The sequence below is a fragment of the Desmodus rotundus genome, chromosome 4 (genome assembly GCF_022682495.2).
Source record: "Desmodus rotundus isolate HL8 chromosome 4, HLdesRot8A.1, whole genome shotgun sequence".
In the NCBI taxonomy this organism is placed as follows: Eukaryota; Metazoa; Chordata; class Mammalia; order Chiroptera; family Phyllostomidae; genus Desmodus; species Desmodus rotundus.
In genome coordinates, this window is record NC_071390.1 from 51,876,224 (window position 1) to 51,899,710 (window position 23,487).

A 23,487-nucleotide genomic window follows, 5' to 3' on the forward strand; every position below is an offset into this window, starting at 1 on the left:
AGTGTTTACTAATATGCCTCTCACCTTCCCTTCTATTCTCTCCATCGTCTCTGAAAAATAAAGCATGGGGAGCCTTTATCCCTGGTTTTGCTGTGCCGTGATCCAGAACAGGGGTGAAGTGTGGTTCCTTTTTTATCTTTAGCCCTAGAACAATGACCTCAATGAGTTTTGCATCCATGAGAGGGTAATGGACTCATTACGGAGCCCTTGTGCACCTCTCTATTTAGCATCTCTGTTCTCTGTTGGATCCAAACGGCCTGGCCCCAGCTAATATGCTGTTTGCCCTAATACAGTTACCCAGCATAGCTTTCTTCCTTTAGTTCCACCTTAGAGAATGATGCCTCAATTCCCAAGTTCCAGTAGATTAACCTGGCCAGGGACCTTAGCAGTTGACTTCCTCCAGGAGTGGTCGTGATTAGTTTTCACCAGGAACCCCAATAATGAACTCACTATACCTTAATTATATATATATTCTTATAATTATATTCTTATATATACCTCAATATAACAACTCCAGAACCACACCGATGAATTTTGAATCTCCAATTTCCATTCTTTATTGTCTGTCATCCATTTTACTGTCAATCAGTAAAAACAACTAGTAACAGTTGATACCAAGTAAGATAGCCAATGGAAATAAACGAATGGTTTCTGTTTATGGTGAAGATTCTTTTGTTCTCTTTTCCCAGGTCTTATGTGGTGGAGCATCCAGGGTTTAATTTCTCTGGGAAGGAAAAGAGCTCAGAGTCCCATTGAGAAAATTCTTCAGCTAAAAGGAAGTCAAAAAGATGGATTTCCAAAACCAAACGTCTCCTGTAGCATGTGGATCTCAGCAAGCAGAGTCTCATCTTTCAATTTTAGCTGCAATAAAGGAAAGAAGGGGACATATGTCATATCTGATATACCTGTGTGGAGACCCCTCATTTCTGGAGCCACAGCTAAAGAACATAGTTCTTTGGGATGGAATTGGCTATATTCTCTATTCTGAGCCATTAAAATAATCTCAGAACATTGTGCTGGTTACATGGATATTTTCACTTTATGAAAATTCATCAAGTGGTATGAACAGTCATAGTTTGTACACTTTTTAAAAATAACTTTAATAAAGTTATTTTTAAAAGATTCACATTATCATGCAATATACCTTGACTATTGTATACTATTACCATTTAGCAGGTGACAGGCATCAAAGATGTTAGATCTGGATTTAATTTTAGAATTGAGATGCATAGTGGTGACATCTAGTTGCTTACTGAATATTCACTATCTCCTTTCTTTACTAAAAAAAAAAAAAGTGTTCATTTCTTTTCAGGGCAGCAATGCAGCCTGCTAAAAAGCCACATGTCCTGCATCCCTTGCAAGGGACGTGTTACAACCAATGTGGCCAATAAAATACAAGTCGAAGTCACTGCTCTTCAAAGGGAGGTGCAATAACTGGAATAACCACTTTGTCCTTTGCCCTTATTTGTTCTTTTTTCTTTTAATATATTTATTGATTATGCTATTACAGTTGTCCCAATCCCCCCCTCACTCCACTCCATCCTGCCCACCCCCTCCCTCCCACATTCCCCCCTATAGTTCATGTCCATGGGTCATACTTACAAGTTCTTTGGCTTCTACATTTCCTACACTATTTTTACCCTCCCCCTGTCTATTTTCCACCTATCATCTATGCTACTTATCCTCTGTACCTTCCCCCCCTCTCCCCCTCCCACTCCCCTATTGACAACCCTCCATGTGATCTCCATCTCTATGGTTCTGTTCCTGTTCTAGTTGTTTGCCTAGTTTGCTCTTGGTTTTGTTTTAGGTGTGGTCGTTAATAACTGTGAGTTTGCTGTCATTTTTACTGTTCCTATTTTTGATCTTCTTTTTCTTAGGTAACTCCCTTTAACATTTCATATAATAAGGGCTTGGTGATGATGAACTTCTTTAACTTGACCTTATCTGAGAAGCACTTTATCTTCCCTTCCATTCTAAATGATAGCTTTGCTGGATACAGTACTCTTGGATGTAGGTCCTTGCGTTTAATCTTGGGTAATGTAATGATGATGTGCCTTGGTGTGTTCCTCCTTGGGTCCAGCTTCTTTGGGACTCTCTGAGCTTCCTGGACTTCCTGGAAGTCTATTTCCTTTATCAGACTGGGGAAGTTCTCCTTCATTATTTGTTCTAATAAGTTTTCAATTTTTTGTTCTTCCTCTTCTCCTTCTGGCACCCCTATAATTCGGATGTTGGAACATTTCAAGATGTCCTGGAGGTTCCTAAGCCTCTCCTCATTTTTCCGAGTTCTTGTTTCTTCATTCTTTTCTGGTTGGATGTTTCTTCCTTCCTTCTGGTCCACACCGTTGATTTGAGTCCCAGTTTCCTTCGCATCACTATTGGTTCCCTGTATATTTTCCTTTGTTTCTCTTAGCATAGCCTTCATTTTTTCATCTACTTTTCGAACAAATTCAACCAATTCTGTGAGCATCTTGATAACCAGTGCTTTGAACTGTGCATCCGATAGGTTGGCTATCTCTTCGTTGCTTAGTTGTATTTTTTCTGGAGCTTTGAAGTGTTCTGTCATTTGGGCCTTTTTTTTTTTTTTTTTTTTTTTGTCTTGTCGCGTCTGTTACTTTAAGGGGCGGAGCCTTAGGTGTTCACTGGGGCGGGGTAACACTGGTCACTGTGCTGTGACGCTGTACGTGGGGGAGGGGCCGAGAGGGAGCAATGGCGCCCGCCTCACTCTCCTCTGGATTTCAGTCTTTCACTCCGATACCCACAATCAAACTGGGCCCCTCTGGTGCTGGTTCCCCAGTGGATGGGCTTGTGCACACTCTAGGCCCCTGTGGGTCTCTCCAACGACCTCTCCCGTGAGGCTGGGAGTCTCTCCTGCTGCTGCCCCAACCCCCACGGGCACTTTCAATCAGAGGTTTGAGGCTTTATTTCCCAGAGCTGGAGCCCTGGGTTGCGCAGTCTGCCTCGCTCCCCGCCGTTTGCCCGGTTTATCTGTGCGCGAATGTGGGGCCGCAGGGTGCTACCCACTGCTCTGCCTGCCCCGCTCTCTGCCACTCTGAGTCCGGCCCTCTCGGTTTATCTGCGCGAATGTGGGGCTGCAGGGTCTGCTAGTGCTCGGACTGCCTGCGCTGTTCGTCCCACACTCTGCCAGTCTCAGTCGCGCCAAGGCAACGTGAGTCCTCTCCACTCGGCTGCCCATCTCCGCCCCTCCTACCAGTCTGGATGAATGTTTATTTTGTATTTCCTTGGTGTCGGCCCCCCTTGCGGTTCGATTTTCTGTCAGTTCTGGTTGTGCGAGGAGGCGCAGTGGGTCTGCCTACGCTGCCATCTTGGTTCTCCCTTTATTTGTTCTTTATGGTGCCTGAAACATAGATATAGTGGCTGGAGCTGCAATGGCTGTCTTTCAACTCTGAGGGATGGAAACTTCATGCTGTGATTGCGGGAGCAGAAAGGTAGAAAGAGGTTGGGTTTCTGATGGCATTGTAGACCTGTGGTACCAGCCCTGGACTCTTCATTAGATGAGAAAAAGAAAACTCCTAATTTGTTTAAGCCACAGACTTACAATTCATAGCTAATAGAATAGACCAGGGTTTGCCAAACCACTGCTCGTGAGCCAACTCTAGTGCACTGCCTGTTTTTGTAAGTAGTTTTGTTTGAAACACATCCACGTTCATTTGTCTCTGAATTGTCTATGGCTGCTTTTTCACCACAAGTCAGACTGTAGTAGTTGCAATAGAGACCATCTGGCCCACAAAGCCTAAAATATTTCCTATTTTGCCATTTACAGGAAAAATTTTTTTCAGCCCTAGACTAGACCAACACCTTTATTCTACATATGAGGAAAATGAGGCCCAGAGAGGTTCACACAGTATGTTAATGACAAAGCTAGGACCATAACTCAAGTCTACTGTCACCCAAGCCACCTGTCTCTCCATTAAACCATGTTCTCTAAAGTATAAAAAAAGACCCCCATGGTAATATGTGGGTTATTGTTCCAAACCTAGCAGCCCTATGATAATGGAGAAGATGGTAAGAAGAGCCTCTAGAAAAAATACATCATGAAATGCTAGAAAGTTCTAAATTAAGCCAGTACCTTCCTCCCAGTTTCCCAACCTCAGTAGAGTGCAAACAGCAGAGGTGTCTGTATCATACCTTCATCGTATACTTGTAAGCTTGCTCAGCTTCCAGTTGTCGTCCAGCCTGAAAAAAAAGAGTAACAGCTGGTGATGGTGATACATCATAAACATTATGTGGGAAAGTCCATTGCCAAAAAGACATTCCTAAAGCAGAGGATTCCCTACATTCTTCATGAAGAGCCTGTGAATTCAAAGGTGAAGCAGGAAAATGATCTACATGACTTCTTCATTTAAAAAAACTTAAAAATAACTTGGCTTATCTCCTTTTTTTTCCCCCTGAAAGTGCCATGGGTCATTTATTCTGCTCAGGATTGAAGCCATTTTATTAATAATAACTACATAGTGCTTACTTTGTGGCTTGTTTACATTGTTTTAAGTGCTTTACCTACTTTCATGTTGATCCTAAAAACAACCCTAAAAGATAACTATAATTCTCAGTTTACAGATAGAAAGATCTAGGCACAAAGAAGATAACTTGTCAGGGTTATGAAGCTAATAAGTGGAGGAGCTAGGTTTTAAAATAATGCAGTTTCACACCAAAGTCTAAGTTTTTAACTTTGTCTTGCCTCTATGCATTAGAAAAAGTAGGTGCTGAAACTACTTCCATGCAGATCTGGATATGAGATGGGAACTCTGCTCCCAGTTATTCTTGCATGAAGGAGTTAAGTGAGAATAATATGAATTCACTATTATACTTCACAAGTCTGTCCATAACCAATTAGACTACGCCATGTCACTTGGGAAAGCTTCAATACATAAATATGAGGTCCACAGAATGTTCAGGCTGGAAGGAAACTTACAGGATATCTAGACCAATTTCCTGATTAGTGCTAGTCCATGATAAATTTTCACTAGTTCATAAAACTTTTATTGCCCAAAAGACTTTCCTATATTTACACTTTGAAATTTTCCTAATTTCATAGCCATTTCCAATACATCTTTCTTTTCCTATCACTGTTACCTTTGTTATATTTCTGCTATAGGGAGGCAGAGGCCCAAATGACATGAGTATCCAGAACAACCAAAATAATTTTGAAAAAGAATAACAATTTTTTTTTTTTGCGTAATAGGAAAATGCTGCAGTAAATATCCTTATATATGTCTTCTGGCATTTTTCTTAGCAATGTATGTAAATATAAAATTGCTAAGTTGTAGGTATGCATGTGACTACATAATGCCATATTGCACTTTAGTTACACCAATTTATATATACTACCAAGTATGAGAATCCTTATTAATGTTGTTCAGTATCAGACTAATTTTTGCCATCCTGATGGGTGTGAATTTCTGTCACATCACTATTATAAATTGCATTTTCATGGTTACTAATGAGGCAGAACTTTTCATACATTTATTGACTTCTACAATTTCCTCTTTGGAAAATTGTATATTTCTATCCTGTGACCACTTTTATTTTTTTAGGTGAGGGTCAGGAAAGAAAGATTGCTGTCTTTTTCCCCCCTTTTATTGAATTTATTGGGGTGACACTGGTTAACAAAATCTTACAGGTTTCAGGTGCACTATTCCACAACATGTCATCTGTACACTCTACTGTGTGTTCACCTCCCCAAGTCAGGTCTCCATCCATCATTGTTTATCCCACAATACCGTCCTCTTACCCCCCAATTCATCCCACCCCCTAGCAATCCCCACACTGTTGTCCATGTCCATGAGTTTTCTCTTTCTTTTTTTTATTTTTTCTCAATCCCACCATGCAGTCTCCCCAACCCTACCCGTCCAGACAGCTGTCAGCCTGTTAAGGGCCTGTCTCTATTTTGCTCATTAGTTTGTTATGTTCACTAGATTGTACACATGAGTGCAATCATATGGTACTTGTCTTTCTCTAACTGGTTTTATTTCACTTAGCATAATGTTCTCCAGGTCCATCCATGCTGTCACAAATGGTAAGATTTCCTTTTCTTTCTTTCTTTCTTTCCTTTTTCATATGGCCAAGTAGTATTCCATTGTGTAAATGTGCCACAGCTTTTTAATCTGCTCATCGACTGATGGGTCCCGTGATCATTTTTCAATCAGATTATTTGTAGGGTCTTTTTTTCTTATTGTAGTTGCTACTTATATAAACTGGATACTAATACTTTCTTAGTTATAAATGCTGCAAGTATTTATAATAAAATCCTTATGCTTTATTTCACTATCTTTTGTTATACATGAATTTCCAATTTAAAGTTGTTAATTTATTCATATTTTATTTTTGCTTTGTGTTTTTGTAGTCATAAGAAACCTGTGCACCACGAGGACCTGGAGGTATTCTCTATATTTTCTTCCAAACAGTCTAGAGTTTTAAGATTTAGGTCTTGAAACCAGCTGGAATTTATGTATGTGTGTGTCATGAGAAAAAGAACTAATTTTTTTCATACAGATACTTACTCCATTACTATTTATTAAATAGTCCATATGGTACTCATGTGGAGGGGGCTATATAGTCTTTTGAAAGTAACTTTATTGAGATATAATTTACATAACACAAATTCACTAATTTTAAGGTTCAGTATACAACCATCACCACAATCCAACAACAGAAGATTTTTATTAGTCCAAAAAAGTTTCTTTATGTCTGTTTGCAGTCAATTTCCATTCCCACTCTTGGCTCTAGGGGACCACTGATCTACTTTTGTCTCTATAGTTTTCCTAATTTTCAAGTAAAAAGGAACCATATAATACATAATCTTCTGTGCTTTGCTTCTTTCACTTAGCACAGTGTTTTTGAGGTTCATCCATATTGTTGCATGAACCAAATTTTCTTTTTTATTGCTGAGCAGTACTCCATTGTGTAATTATTCCAGATTTTGTTTACCCATTTACTGATGGACACTTGGAAAGTTTCCAGTCTTTGGTTATTATTAAATGCTGCAGCGAAATAGAAAAATCTTTGTGTAGACATATGTTTTCACTTTTCTTGACTAGTACCAAGAATTGAAATTGCTGGAATATATGGTAAGGATATGTTTAACTTTTTAAGAATCTGCCAAACTGTTTTCCAAAGTGGTGGCACTAGTTTGTAGCCCTACCAGCAATGTGTGAGAGTTTCAGTTTCTTCACATCCTTGTCAACATTTGGTATTGTTGGTCTTTTTGATTTAAACCATTCTGGTGTGTATGTAGTGTGGTGTTAATTTGCATCATCTTAAGGAATTATCTTTCAAATTTTTTGACATAATTCCAGATTAAAGAAAAATTACAAGAATAGTTCTCTCCTCTCTGTATATGTGCATGCACACACGTGTCTATTTTAATCACTTGAGAGTAAATTGTAGACCTGATGCAATTGTAGACTTCAGTATGTGTTTCTAAAATCAAGGACATTCTCTTCCATAATGATAGTACAGTGATCAAAATCAGGAGGTTAGCATCAATACAATACTATTATCTAATTCAGCAATTTTCAATCAGTATGCTATGGCACACTGGCGTGCTGCAAGGATTTTTAAAACATGCAGTTCCTGACTATTTAGTCATGGGCACTGACCTCTTTTCCATTAGACTGACAAATTTTAAAAAATGACAACAGCCAATACAGCAATAGATATGCAGTGTGAATGAATCAAAATTATACCTATTTTTTGTAAGATCTGCAAAAAAAAATATATTTTGGGTGTGTTGCAGAATTTTAGTAATTAGTCTATGCTTGCCATGAGATAAAAAAGGCTGAGAACTGCTGATACAATCTAGAGACCTCACTCAGATTTTCCCTAATAGCCCACTGTTTCCTATAACAACAACAACAAACCCAGGGTCATGCCTTGCATTCAATATTCATGTCTTCAATTTCTTTTAATCTGGAAGAGTTTTTGAGCCTTTGCGTTTCACTTTATTGGCATTCCTGAAGAGTAGAGGAGAGTTATTTTGTAAATTAGTCTACAATTTTTATTTGTCTGATTTTTCTTCATGTCACAATACAAAGGTTGGGTAGGAGTAGTACAAAAATGATGTGTACTCCTCAGTGCATCCTATCAGGAGGCATATGCTATTTATCCCAATACTGGTGATGGCAACTTTGATCATTTGTTTAGACTATTATCTGCCAGATTTTTCTACTATAACATTACTCTGTTCCCCATATATATCTTGTGGGGATATACTTTGAGTCTATGTAAATATCTTCTTACTCCTTACATATTCATTCATAGTTTTAGTGTACATTGATGACTATCCCCTAAATTAATTATTATTATGGTGGTTCTCCAAATTGTGATTTTCTGATTCCACATCTCTTTATACATTTAATAGTTGGCCTTCTACTGTAAGCTTTCCTCTTCTACATTTATTTGTCTAATTATATCACTGTGGGCTCATACTTTCTCATTTGGAATTCTTTTTCTTTTTTTAAATTTATTTTATTTCATTTTACTATTTTATTTTATTTTATTATGTTCTTACAGTTGTCCCATTTCCCCCACTTCACTCCACTCCATTGTGCACACCCGCTCCCACCCACATTCCCCCCCATAGTTCGTGTCCATGGGTCATACTTATAAGTTCTTTGGCTTCTACATTTCCTACACTATTCTTACCCTTCCCCTGTCTATTTTCCACCTATCATCTATGCTACTTATTCTCTGTACCTCTCCCCCTTCTCTCCTCCTCCCACTCCCCTGTTGATAACCCTCCATGTGATCTCCATTTCTATGATTCTGTTCCTGTTCTAGTTGTTGGCTTAGTTTGCTTTTGCTTTTGTTTTAGGTGTGGTTGTTAATAACTGTGAGTTTGCTGTCATTTTTACTGTTCATATTTTTTATCTTCTTTTTTAGATAAATCCCTTTAACATTTCATATAATAATGGCTTGGTGATGATGAACTCCTTTAACTTGACCTTATCTGAGAAGCACTTTATCTGCCCTTTCATTTTAAATGATAGCTTTGCTGGATAGAGTAATCTTGGATGTAGGTCCTTGCCTTTCATGACTTGGAATACTTCTTTCCAGCCCTTTCTTGCCTGCAAGATCTCTTTTGAGAAATCAGCTGACATTCTTATGGAAACTCCTTTGTAGGTAACTGTGTCCTTTTCTCTTGCTGCTTCTAAGATTCTCTGCTTCTCTTTAATCTTGGGTAATGTAATTATGTGCCTTGGTGTGTTCCTCCTTGGGTCCGAGTTCTTTGGGACTCTCTGAGCTGCCTGGACTTCTTGGAAGTCTATTTCCTTTGCCAGAGTAGGGAAGTTCTCCTTCATTATTTGTTCAAATAAGTTTTCAATTTTTTGTTCTTCCTCTTCTTCTGGTACCCCTATAATTCAGATATTGGAACGTTTAAAGATGTCCTGGAGGTTCCTAAGCCTCTCCTCATTTTTTTGAATTCTTGTTTTTTCACTCTTTTCTGGTTGGATACTTCTTTCTTCTTTCTGGTCCACACCGTTGATTTCAGTTCCAGTTTCCTTCCCATCACTATTGGTTCCCTGTACATTTTCCTTTGTTTCTCTTAGCATAGCCTTCATTTTTTCATCTAATTTGCGACCAAATTCAATCAGTTCTGTGAGCTTCCTGATTACCAGTGTTTTGAACTGTGCATCTGATAGGTTAGCTATCTCTTCATCACTTAGTTGTATTTCTTTTGGAGCTTTGATCTGTTCTTTCATTTGGGCCTTTTTTTTTTTTTTTTTTTTTTTTTTTTTTTGTCTCGGTGCACCTGTTACATAAAGGGGCAGAGCCTTAGGTGTTCACCAGGGTGGGGTAATGCTCATGCTGCTCTGTGATGCTGTATGTGGGGTAGGGGTCCAATAGGGAGCAATGGTGCTTGCTCCACTCTCTGTGGGTTTTCAGTCACTCTCTTCGCTACCCACAATCAAATTGGGCCTCTCTGGTGCTGCTTCCCAAGTGGGTGGGTTTGTGTACATTCTAGGACCCTGTGGGTCTCTCTAACGAACTCTCCTGTGAGGCTGGGAGTTTCTCCTGCTTCCGCCTCAACCCCCACAGGTGTTTTCAATCAGTGGTTTGAGGCTTTATTTCCCCACACTGGAACTCTGGGTTGTGTAGTCTGTCACCTGGTCCACCAGCTGCAGCCTTGCCCACCCACCTCCACACTCTGCCACCTCGCTGGGTCCGCCAGCCGCCGCCTTGCCACAAGTTCTCTCCACCCCAGCTGCCCATCTCAGCCCCCTCCTACTGGTTTGGATGAATGTTTCTTCTTTATCTCCTTGGTTGTCAGACTTCCATGCAGTTTGATTTTCTGTCAGTTCTGGTTGTTTTCTGTTTTTAAATTGTTGTTGTCCTTCTTTTGGTTGTGTGAGTAGGCAGTGTGTCTACCTATGCCTCCATCTTGGCCGGAAGTGGAATACTTTTTTAAATAATTATTTATTTCAATGCTCCAATTGCCCCAGATATGGCCAATGGAATCCCCCTTTAAGCTAATTCCTTTGTCTTTTATTTTTTCCCTGTGTGTTTTTGACATCTCAATCTTTCTTTTAGTACTTTTACTTGATTCAACAAAATATTCCAGACTCATCTTGTACTGTTTCTGTCCCCATCCTAAAATTAGCCATTTTTTAAGTAGCCACTGACTCCTTTATTTTTTTAAACTGGACAAATGCCCTGGTTCCTTTTAATTAATTTAAAAACAAAGTCCTGAGCTCTAGGTATAGTGCTCCCACACACTTTATATACTATATATCCTACATATATTGTATATAATATATATTACCTATCTATCTTCAAATCATGACCTCATATCAGTATCTCCAATTCTTTTTTTCTTTTTTTTGTAGCTGTTCAAGTACAGTTGTCTCAATCCCTCCCCCCAGCCATCCCCACCTCCCACACTTGATCCTACCCACCTTTTAGCTTTGTTGATTTGTCCTTTATACGTGTTCCTCGACAACCCTCTCTTCTCCCCCATTATTCCCTCCCACCTCCCCTCTGGTTAGTATCTCCAATTCTAATCCACCACTGCAGATTCATTTTATCTTCCCCATTTCCATATCTGTAATTCACTTCTCTGATAGTGAGAAACCCAGTTCCCATTATCCACAATATAAGTACTTACTGGGTGAATCATGAATACTTGGTAATTTCAGACCTAACTCATGGCTCTGCAAAAAAGAGCCTACTAACTAGACTCCAATATTTGTACCAAGGTTTTTTTCTCTCTAGTCTGAGTGTATATATTTCAAAAATTTTTTCAAAAGTATCTTCAGTTAGTTCTCTTTCTTAACATGTTCAGTGTTGTTATTCATTAGAAATAATTTGTTTTTATTTGTTTATGATATGATTGTGCTCTTTCAATTTCTTATTCATTTTATTTCTTTAAAAATATATGAAACATTAAAATAGTACAAAAGTCAGATCTGTACAAAAAGGTACAGGGTGTCACCCTCTCATTCCCTCCCATCTTTCTACCTTCTGCCTGCCCATGTTCTATAAGACCCATTCTGGATAATCTTGGATTTTTCTTTCCTGTGCTTTTTTTTTTTTTTAACACAAATGAGAAAATCTGTGTATGATTTCTTTTTTCCTTCCTTCTTATACAAAAGGTGGTATAGTATAGAAAGTCTTGCATTAAAGTGAATCTATGGATGTCTTATAAAGTTCCTCAAAAACTATGTTATTTTATTGGAACTGCATTAAAATTAGATATTTGGGGAAATTTTTCATCTTTATGTTATTGAAACTTCCTGTTCATGAACATGGTTTTTCTATTAGATCCTCTTTTATGTTCTTCAATAAAGTTTAACAATTTTATCCAACAGGTCTTGAATGGTTTTTTAAAAAATTAGATTTTCAAATTGGTTGTTCCTGATGACATCTGATTTTCATGATATTTATTTTTTATATTACCATTTTATCCAACATCCTTGTCAAATCCACCTCTCTGTTAATATTTGTTGAATAGATAATACACATGCATCATTTAAAATCAAAAGGACATAATAAGGTACACATTAAGATGTCTTGCTTCCACCCTATTCCCCAACCCCTTCCCCCACTAATAGCCATCATTACTCATTTTTTGTCTACACTTTAAGTACTGAAACTTATTACATCTTTTAGTTTGTTCATAATTTTTCTTGTGTTCTTTTCTAGCCTTTTCCCTCCAGTTCCTTTTGTATGTATGTGTGTTTTGTCCTTGGTGGAACTTCCAGTATAGTTTTGAGTAGAAGTGATGATGGCAGGTACCTTGTCTTGTTCCTGACTTTGAAAAACATGTTTCTAATTTTTCACCATTTTATGTAATAGTATAGATTTTGAAGAAATATTTTCAGATTAAAAAAATAGTTTTTTATATATCCTGAATGGGTTGAATTTTAGCCAATAATTTCTGCAGTTCAGTCTCTATTTTATTGCTAATATTCATTATTTTTGCCTTCTCTTTAAAAAATTCTTAATCAGTTACACAAGAGGTTTGTCTATTTACCAGTCTTTTTAATAAAAAGCAACTTAAGGCCCTGGCTGGTGTGGCTCAGTTGGTTGGAGTGTCCTATAAACCCAAAGGTCGCTGGTTCAATTCCCAGTCAGGGTATATGCCTGGGAAGCAGGTTTTTGTCTCTCTCTGGAATCAATGTTTCTCTCCTTTTCTCTCTCCCTCCTCTTCCCTCTCTTTAAAATCAATAAGAATGTCCTTGGGTGAGGATAAAAAAGTAAAAAGAGGAAAATTATGACTTTGTTAATCCTCCTTATTATGTGCTTGTTTTAAATGTAATTTACTTCTACTACTTATTTTCTATGTTTTTAAAAATTTATATTTATTTTTCATTAATTGAGGTATACTTGGCACAACATTACATTAGTTTCAGGTGTATACTCATTTTCCTGATTATACTTTCTTTAACTTTCCTTGCTTTCTTTTCACTAATTTTTTTAACTTAAATGCTTAATCCATTGATTTTTCAGTTCTCTTTTCTAAAATATAGTGTCTGGCATAAATAACACCCCTTTTTATTATAATGTCTTATTACAAAATCATAAGCATGTAATTCTATAACATAACAATATCACACTAAAGCACACCATAGGACATTTTAGGTGAAATGTTCAAATTGCTGTCCACCTCGTGTGAGACGTTCACGTACCCTACCAACCACACTCAAGCAAGCCCTACTTCTGCCAGACCCTGTATGTATTTAAGGCTATAAATTACCCTCTCTATATTGCTTTAATTGTATTCCATATTTCCAATATATATTGGCTTTGTCTTTTTTTAATATTTAATTTATTTATTTTTAGAAAGAGGGGAAGGGAGGGAGAAAGAGGAAAGAAACATCAATGTGTGGTTGTTTCGCACAAGACCCCTACTAGGGAGCTGACCCGCAACCGAGGTATGCAGCCTGACTGGGAATTGAACCAGCAACCCTCTGATTTGCAGGCCAGCACTCAATCCACTGAGCCACACCAGCCAAGGTATAATGGCTTTGTTTTTATTCATCCCCACTTCAATTATTTACTGAAGTGTAACAAGTCACCTCAAACACTTAATAGTTTAATACACAATATATGATTTCTCACAATTCTATTGGCAACCTGAACCATTCTTCTGCTGATTTTTCCTGGGATCACTCATGCAGCTGTAGTCATCTGACAGTTTGGTTAGGGCTGGAGGGGCCAAGATGACCTCACTCAAAAAGCGAGTTTGGCTGTTGGCAAAGGTGCTTCAGTTCTCTCTCAGGTGGACGTTGAGCTTCCTATAGGCTAAATTGGGCTTCTTTACAGCATGGTGGACCCAGAGTTTTAAGAGAGCAAGAACAGTAGCTGCAGGACCTTTAAAGGCCTAGTTTCTGAGAACTCACACACTTCAATCATATTCTACTGATCAAAGTAATTCACAAGTGCAGCTCAGATTCCAGTGGGTGTAGAAATGAGGAGACTCTACCTCTTGATGGGAGGAGTGACAACATCACATTGCAAAGGGTGTTGTGGGGTGACTCAGGACATGGCCCCTTCACCTCAGAAAACAGATGGCTGCCTGGCCAGCAGCCATAAGGAACGAGGAAAACAGTCTCTCAAGGCCCCGTTTCTCAAGGCTCCTGTGTTTACCACAACCCTGTAGCACTTTCACATACTACCACGGCTCCCTCCCCACTGCCACTGCTCCCATCTAACCCTGTAAGCAGCACCAAGGCTGGAGGCAGGGCACGGTCACTTTTGCACCGATCTACCACTATTGGTGCACTCCCCTGTGATGTAATAAATGGCATGACCTCACTACTGGTCCTTCAGGTGGATTTTTCAGAATATCACGAACACTTAAGCAGCTCCCTGGCTTGGAGCTTCTGTGTATGAAAGCACAATTAAATGGGGGCCATTATTATAAAAATCTACTACAAGTCCTATATTAGTTCTTCGTTACTGTGTAACAAATTACCACAAACTTAATGGCTTAAAACAATGCCCACTTATCATCTCACAATTTCCACTGGTCAGAAGTCTGGCATGTCTCAGCTGGTTCTCTGATTAGGGCCTAAAAAGGCCAAAATCAGGGTGTCAGTGGGTCTAGATTCTTAACAGGGATCTACCTCCAAGCTTATTGAGGTTGTTGGCAGAATTCAGTTTCTTGTACTTACAGGGTAGAGGTTCCCTATTTCCTTGCTTGCTGTGAGCACAGAGTGCTTTCTGGAGGCCACCCACTTTCCTCAATACGTGGTCCCTCTCCCTCTTTAAGCCAGCAGTTGTGTGTTGAATCTTTCTCATGCTTTGAATCTGACTTCCCTTCAAAGCAGTACCTATATTACTAGTACTTGATGAAATAATCCTAAGAGGTCATCTTGAGAATTCTACCTACCACAAGAAATTATCATGATTTACTCTTTGACTCATGAATTAATCACAAGCATGTTTTTAAGTTTACAAATGTATGAGTCTTTCGGCCTATCTTGTAGTTGCTGATTTATAATTTTACCACAGTGTGATCTACATGTATGTGTTGAATCTGTTTTTGTGGTCTAGCATATGAATAATTCATTTATGCTAGAAAAGAATATGAATTCTCTAATTAAGTGCATAGTTCTATGTTGTTGTTTGAGCTCAACCTTGTAAACTGTTTTATTCAAATCTATCAATTTCTGTGAGAACTGTATTAAAATCTTTCATTTGGACACTTTTAGTTAAAAGATGAAGAAACTGAGGCCCAGCAAGTTTAAGTGACTTGCCCAGGATCCCACAGCTGGTTGTAATAGAGCTGGGGAAAGAATGCAGGTATTTCTCATACTGATATTCAGGAAGAGAAAACCCAGTAATTTTTATTTTGTTCATTTCTCTTATAATCACAATAGACATTATTCCCAATTAGACTTTAGGCAAGTTATTTAAGTTATAGATTTTCTGCAAGTTATTTAATTTTGGGAGAGTTATTTTCTATAGGTAAAGCAGCAATCACAGACTCCCACAATACCCTCACCTAATTTCCCATCTATGTCCAGGATAAGCACCCTCAGCCAGCAATTCAACAGGAAGGATGATTCAGAAACACTAGTAGAACATCTCCTTCACTGGCCTTTGACTTTGTTTACATTCTGATACAATATCACTTCCATTTAAATTTTTTTTTATTTTTTGAAATGAAAACTGTATTAATGAGAAAGGAACTCAGAAATGAGGTTGCTAAATGTAACTAAGTACATTTTAAATAAAAATGCCATGTATTTCCTGACTAGTATCAGGTAAAGAGCTATAAGGTAGATAGCTAAATATCTACCCCAAATTCTGGTCTGAGATTTTAAAAAGTCAGAGACAATTATAAAGATGTTTCATAGTAGCAGGTTCATTTTAAAAACTAGGATCTGGCCCTGGCTGGTGTAGCTCAGTGGACTGAGTGTGGGCCTATGAACCAAAGGGTTGCCGGTTCAATTCCCAGTCAGGGCACATGCCCGGGTTGTGGGCCAGGTCCCCAGTAGGGGGCACATGAGAGGCAACCACACATTGATGTTTCTCTCCCTCTCTTTCTCCCTCCCTTCTGGTCTATAGAAATAAATAAAATCTTTTAAATTTATTTTTTAAATCTCCTTTAAAAAGTATAACAACAATAGGATCTTTTGAGCAAATTGTTTTAGTATATCAGAGGTATGTGTTGGTCTTTTTGCTGTTAATCCATATATATCTATACCCTTATAGCCTACTTTGCCTTTATTTTTATTATTGGATTCTTATAGATTTTCTAAGCCATACATAAAACACAAAGGGGGAAATCAAAGGGTATAGGTTTGGCTCCAGGAGTTTTTGTAGATCCAGAGCGTAATTGGAATGATCATACAAGGGATGCTTACCATAGTCCCAGGTTTGAGATCCTAAACATGAGAGCGCAGGCAGGTGGGAGAGGTGCCCAGGGGTACAAGAGAACAGCTTACTGCCCCCAAGACTAATCTGCCGCCCACTGCACTGTCAGTCACTGCCCTCGCACAGCTGCCCACTCGGCGTTCCTAACCCCAGCCCTAGGCCAGACTCTTATCCCCACAGGGGAGTAGCTCAAAAGTACTGCAGGGAGCCTAACCCACCCACAGCCCTTGGCTAGGAATCAGCCCTGGCCCACCCCACTCCTGCTCACCCACGACCACCAAGCACAAATGGCTCACTTCTATTTTTAGAATCTCCTTTTCAGGAAAAACATACTTGAGTATATGAGTTTTAAGCACATTTCAAGAAGAGGCTTCCCATACTTGGCCCTCCTTCATTTATATAATGAACAAATCTGAATCTGATCAAATCTCAACTATTGTGCATTAATGGCCATCCCACTGACTCTTGCTTTACTTAGTTCTGCGTCTCTTTGCCCTAAGAAGGCATTGTGTAAGGATAGTAAACACTCACTTTCAGGCTGACCAGAGCCAGGTATGCCCACACTTCAGCATTGTAGTTGTTCAATGCATTGGCTTCAGAGAGAGCATCCTCTGCCTCCGTGATCTCCTCCAGCTTGACAGAAAGAAGACATGTGAGTTAAGTCAATGCAGTTTTCACTTAAGCCAGCTGGAGTCAACTTAGCTGAAAATACTACGTCCAAAGAACATTGGTGTTCGTGACCTATGCCAACAGCTTTCAATGTTTTGTTTTTTAATCAACAGAACTCTTTCTTCAAACAAAATCCTATGTGGTGGCCCAATGTATAAACTAGATAAAAGTAAAACTGTTCTGCTTAAAAAGCCATGTAAGGGAATCTGGAGCTCTGCCTTTTAGGCTCGTAATGTATACCCCTCTCTTCCTTCTTTCCTTTATAGCAGTCCCAGCAGGTCATCCATAAACCATGGAGCTTCAGTCCCAGGGTTGTGAAACCGGAAGTACATATTGTTGTGTGTGCCTCATTCAGTGATTTCCCCACATGCAGTGGGCTATCAGGTACATCTGTAATTCTTTCCTTTAAATTCTGCATCCTTGTCTTAAGGTAAAAGCCCTATTATCTTGTCAAAATACTGTCATTCAGAAAGCTTCCTTTCCCCTAAAATTAGTTATTAACAACACAATCTTGAGCAATCAATACAATATGCAGCGACTCTAGGGTGCTTCCTGGGCTCTGGTTACATGGATATCATTGTTGCTTCCTCAAACTGTGAGTTTACCTTATAAAATCTCCCAAAAGGCAACCTAAGAAAAAAATAAGGCACGCCTTTCCCCAATAACGTAGCTCTTTATTTTTTCTATTTTAGAAAATAATGGGTTTCTAGGCTCAAGACAATATGACGAATGACCTTTCAGCAAAGCCCATAACTTGACTTACACTTTAAATGTCTCTGAAATACTGATTCATTATGCAATCAGCATATACGTGCTAAGGATTCTCTGTCAGGCAATATGATAGATACTGGGGAGAAAAAGAGAAAACAAAAGTCTTGCCCTCAAAGAGTTCACTGACAGATATGTTAAAAAAGAAAAGAAAAGGGCTTGAATTAGACGAGTAAAAATAGTTATGAAGAGGAGACAATAGACTTAAGAGATGTTTAAGAGACCAAATCAATAGGATATTTGATGACTAGATTAAAAGTAATAGGAGAAGTAGACTAGGTTAGCTTTTTGGTTCCTGGCATGGTTGACTGGGTTTATTATAGTCCTATTCACCAACACAGGGAATACAGGAGAAGGTATAGGTTTAAGGAATATGAGAATCTTTCAGAGATAAGTTAGACTATATTTTGGATATATACATTTTATGAGGTGTCTAGGAAAACATCAATGGAACTGTCCATTACACTGTTAGATATAAGGGCCAGAACTTGAAAAATGTTATGAATTGGAGCTTTAGGATTCATTAGGGCACAAGTGGTAGTTAAGATCACTGGAGTAGATCCAACAATTATCATGGGTAAAAGACTAGGAGCCAGTGAAAAAGGCTGAGCATGAGACATCAGAGAGGAAAACATAGAACTGAAACACTGTGAATGCAGTTTTGTGAAAGTCAAGGGAAGAGAAGGCTTCAACAGGAAGTAGTCAACAGGGGTAAGTGCCACAGAGACTTCATCTCACTGTGTATTGCATTTGGCAATTAGTAAGTCATAGGGGACCTCTGTCAGGTAAGTTTCAGCAAAGTGGTAAGGGGTATACACCTGATTGCAGTGAAGTGAAGGGTAAATGGAAACTGGGAAATGAACAGGTAATTCACAAGTAAACAAATATGTGTATCACATGATTTCAACCTCTTTGGTGATAAAGTACAAATTAAGATACCTATTGACCTTCCAGTCATGATCACAGAGTAAGTGATGCTGTACACACCTCCTCCCACAACTGCATCAAAATTACAACTGAACTACAGAACAACCATCACTGAGAATCACCAGAAGTCTAGCTGAACAGAAGTCCTAAAACTAAGGCTATACAGAAGAAGCCACATCAAGACTGGTAGGAGGGGCAGAGCTGCAGACCAAGCTGGTCCACACCCATGTGTGGTAGTTAAAATTGGGAAGGGATACCTTGGCTGCAGAAGTCTCCCCTGAGGATCAAAAGGTCCAACCCCATGTCAAGCTCCCAGCCCAAGGTTCCAGTGAAGGCAAGAAAAGTCCCCATAACTTCTGGCTGTGAAAACTAGCAGTGATTGTGGCTGAGTGAGACTGAGGGCTTCTGGAGTCCCAGATATTCCTCTTAAAGGGCCCATTCATGAACTTAGACTCAATACCTCTGAGCTCCAGCACTAGGGCAGTACCTTTAAAGGCACCAGGAACATATGAGGAGGGACTGTCTGGCTTCAGAGCAAGTGCTGGAGAGGCAGCTTTCTCCCATACAGAAGTGCTGCCAGAGGCCATTGTTCCTTTGTTGAGCCCTCCCCCCACCCTGCCAGCATGCACAGGTGGACGCCATATCTGAATCTCCAACACCCTAGCTAAAATCCTTCATACCACCCTGGTGATTCCCTAAGACCTCCACCCAACCCAATTTTCAGCTCAATCAAGCATTCTTCAGGGGCTTCTCCATACAAATGGCCTGCCTTGGCTCATGCTGTAGACATTCCTAAAATCTCCCAAACATTTGCAAACCCCAAATAAGCATCATCTGGCCTTGGCAGCCAGCCTCAGATCACAGCTTAGCATCTCCCAAGACACCTCCAAGCCCAGCACAAGAGGCAACCATCTATAGATCAATTTGCTGCTTATACCAAGAGGCCCTGGGAAGGGCAAAGGCAGCAGCTAAACTTGACCTGCACCAAAGCCCTTCCCAAAAGGCCCCAGAACCAACACACCTGGGGGCTAGCTTCAGACCACCACAGAGCACTACCCAACCACATCCACAAATGACATACCCAAAAGGCAGACTTAGCAGGCACAAAAGCCCCACTAAATCAAGTCCTGCTCTACAGGGTCAGCCCCTGCACAACAGTTCCTCCACTATAGTCATAGCCAGTCCTCAAACCAATCAGCCTGAGGGCCAATCCTCCTATTGATGTGCCAACAACAGTTAAGGCTCAACTACAATAACAGGGCACACACAACCCCCACAAGGGACACACCTGGAGCACCTGGCTCAGGTAACCAGGAAGACTGCACCACTGGGTCCCAACTACATAAGACCACTTTACCAAGACCAAGAAATGTAGCATCTACTACATAGAAACAAACAATGAGGCAGACAAAATGAGGACAATTAATCTACCAGATGCAGCATTCAAAACACTGGTTATAAGGATGTTCAGTGATACCATTGAGAACTTCAACAAAGAGATAGGAAACATAGAAATGGAGATAGAAACCATAAAGAAGAACTAGTCAGAAATGAAGACTACAATAACTAAAATGAAAACTACATCAGAGGGAATCAATAGTAGAGTAGATGAAGCAGAGGACAGAATTACCAATTTGGACGATAAAGTACTAGAAAATACCCAATCAAAACAACAAAAAGAAAAAAAGAATAAAAAAAATAGGGTTAGAATCTAATGAACAAAATAAACAAAATAGAAACAGACTCACAGATACAGAGAACAGACTGACAGCTGTCAGAGGGGAGGGGTGAAATGGGTGAAGGGATTAAGAAAAAAAAAACCTTATAGACACAGACAACTGTATGGTGATTACCAGAGGGAAAGGGGGGTCAGGGTAGGTAGAAGAGGGTAAAGAGGGGATAAATGGTAACAGAAGACTTAACTTTGAGTAGTGAACATACCACAATATACTGATAATGTATTATAGAATTGTACACTTGAAACCTATGTAACTTTATTAACCAATGTTACCCCAATAAATGTAATAAAATTTTTTAAGAAGAAAAAAAATGCTGGTTTAAGTGGTTTCTGGGACAACATCAAGCATACCAACATTTGCATCATAGGAGTACCAGAAAGAGAAGAGAGAGATGAAGGAGTTAACCTATTTTAAGAAATAGTGATGGAAAATGCCCCTGCCTAGATAAGGAAATAGGCATGCAAGTCCACGAAGCAGAGAGTCCCAAACAAGATGGATGCAAAAAGGACCACACCAAGACACATCATAATTAAAGTATCAATGGTGAAAGATAAAGAGAGACTCTTAAAAACAGGAAGTGAAAAGCAGTCAGTTACCTACAAGGGAGCTCCCATAAGGCTGTCAGCTGAGTTTTCAACAGGAACTTTGCAGGCCAGAAGGGATTGGCATGAAATATTCAAAGTCATGAAAAGAGCAAAAGCAATCATTTAAAATGGAAGGACAGATAAAGAGCTTCTCAGACAAGAAAAAGCTAAAGGAGTTCATCACCACCCAACCAATATTATATGAAATATTAAAGGGACTTCTTTAAGAAGAAAAACAAAGTTTAAAAATATGAATCACAAATGACAATAACTACATGTCTATCAACAATAACTATATATCTATCAACAATAACTACATATCTATCAACTTTAAATATAAATGGATTAAATGCGCCAGTCAAAAGACATGGTGACTGAATGGATAAGAAAATACGACCCTCATATACGATGTCTACAAGAGACTTACTTCAGCTTGAAAGATACACAGAGGCCAAAAGAAAGGACGGAAAAAGTTATTTTATTAAAATGAAAACAAACAAAAAAAAAAGAAAAGCTGGAGTAGCAATATTTATACCAGACAAAATAAACTTTAAAACAAAAGCTATAACAAGAGACAAAGAAGAACCCAGCAATCCTACTTCTGGGTATTTATTCAAAGAAACCCAAAAAACTAATTTGAAAGAACAAATTGTAAATAAGAACATATGTTCTTTGAGGCATTATTTACAATAGCCAGGTGTGAAAGCAAGCTAAGTGTCCATCAACAGATGAATGGATAAAAAAAGAAGTGGTTCATATATACAGTGAAATATTACTCAGCCATAAAAAAGAATGAAATCTTGCCATCTGGGATAACATGAATGGATCTAGAAGGTATTATGCTAAGTGAAATAAGCCAGACACAGAAAGACAGATACCATATGATTTCACTCTTATGTGTAATCTAAAAAACAAAATAAATGAATAAACAAAACAGAAACAAAGTCATAGATACAGAGAACGTTTTTATGGTTGCCAGATGGAAGGGGTTGGGGGTTGGATGAAAAGGGGAAAGGGATTTTAGAAGCACAAATTGGTAATTACAAAATAGTCATGGAGATAAAAAGTACAGCGTAGGGAACAAAGTCAATAATACTGTAATAACTATGTATGGTGTTAGTTGGGTACTAGTTTTATTGGGGTAATCTCTTTATAAATTATGTAAATGTCTAATCACTATGTTGTACACCTGAAATTAATATATAATGTATGTTAACTGTCATTGAAAAGTAAAAAAAATACTTTAAAAAAGATACCTATCAAATGCAGATAAAAATATTTTAAAAGATACCTATCAAATTGGCAAATGATAATGTCCATTATTGGTGAAGTAACAGTAAAATGACTCATACCTTCTAGAGAATTATAAATCAGTATACACCCTCTCTAGAGGGCAAGTTGACACTATAATTTAAATATTTTAACACTTTTCTACATTCTTTTAGAATGTATCCTAAGGAAATAATGAAAGTTAACCAGAGAAATTATGTCTAAGAATGTTTATTTCAGCTTTATTTATTAATAAATAGTATAATTGTAGAAACTAACAACATGTCTAATCATAAGTGATTAGTAAAACAAATTATGGTATATCCACACATCAGTATAGTTTAACTAAAATATTGATGGGGGCCAGAGATTATCTGAACATCTTAATGGTAGGGTTTAACTCAAGATTTTTTTTCTTTTCTTTTTTTAGTTTCTAGCTCAATGAAACTATTTCTTACACTATTCAAAACAAAGAGATTCATGACTTATCTAAATAGTTTCTTGTGATTTCAACAGTATTGCCAGGTTCCTAACTGCTACAAATGCTATTTCCTTTCCAGGAAGGTGGAGAAGAGGGCACATGGCTTATGTATAAGTGATCACATGCCCTGACTGGCCTGGAACAGTATCTGGTCCCATTGTAATTATTAATAGCACTCTTTCATTCTCAGAAGTGTCTTGGTTTATGTGATAAATTACATGATCACCTTATTTAAGCAGTAAATATACATTTACAATTGCTTTCATATATGTATGAAGAGAGACTGGAGAACAATGCACTCAGATGTTAACAGTGGTCATCACTGAGTGGTGGAGGGATTATGGATATTTTTGTGTTCCCTTCATATTTTGTATCTTACACATTTTCTATCATGAACACATATTTTCTTTACGGTTTGAAAACAGCAGTAAGGAAAAGGAGACAAGAAATGTAGACAACACTTCTGGTTCAAAGACTGACAACCAGGAAGGCTGTCATCATCACTGCTGTTTAATAAGAAGGGAAAAGTGTGGGCAAAGAGCTGACTGAGAAGGACAGTTTAAAATTTTAAATTACGGAGAAAGAAAAAATTAAGAGTGTAAGGTATTAGAAGAAAAGGAGAGGGATAGAATCAAGAGTACATGTGAAAAAATTAGACGAGAAGAGCTGGATGCATGCCTCTTTCAAAGATTAGAGGAAAGGAAGGGTA

The 23,487-nt window shown here is 38.6% G+C and overlaps 1 protein-coding gene across 5 annotated transcripts in view; it reads right to left on the reverse strand.

Annotated features, from left to right (window-relative positions):
• Positions 1–746: 746 nt before the first annotated feature.
• CFAP70 (cilia and flagella associated protein 70) overlaps positions 747–23,487 on the reverse strand; it is a 104,903-nt gene continuing 82,162 nt past the window's right edge. For all 5 annotated transcript variants that reach the window (XM_053923212.1, XM_053923213.1, XM_053923211.1 and 2 more), the window contains 3 exons: positions 16,873–16,974; positions 4,147–4,194; positions 747–861 (listed from right to left, as the gene is read on the reverse strand). In XM_053923212.1, coding sequence (XP_053779187.1) covers positions 781–861; positions 4,147–4,194; positions 16,873–16,974 — 231 coding nt within the window. In that variant the 3' untranslated portion in view covers positions 747–780. The remainder of the gene's footprint in view (positions 862–4,146; positions 4,195–16,872; positions 16,975–23,487) is intronic.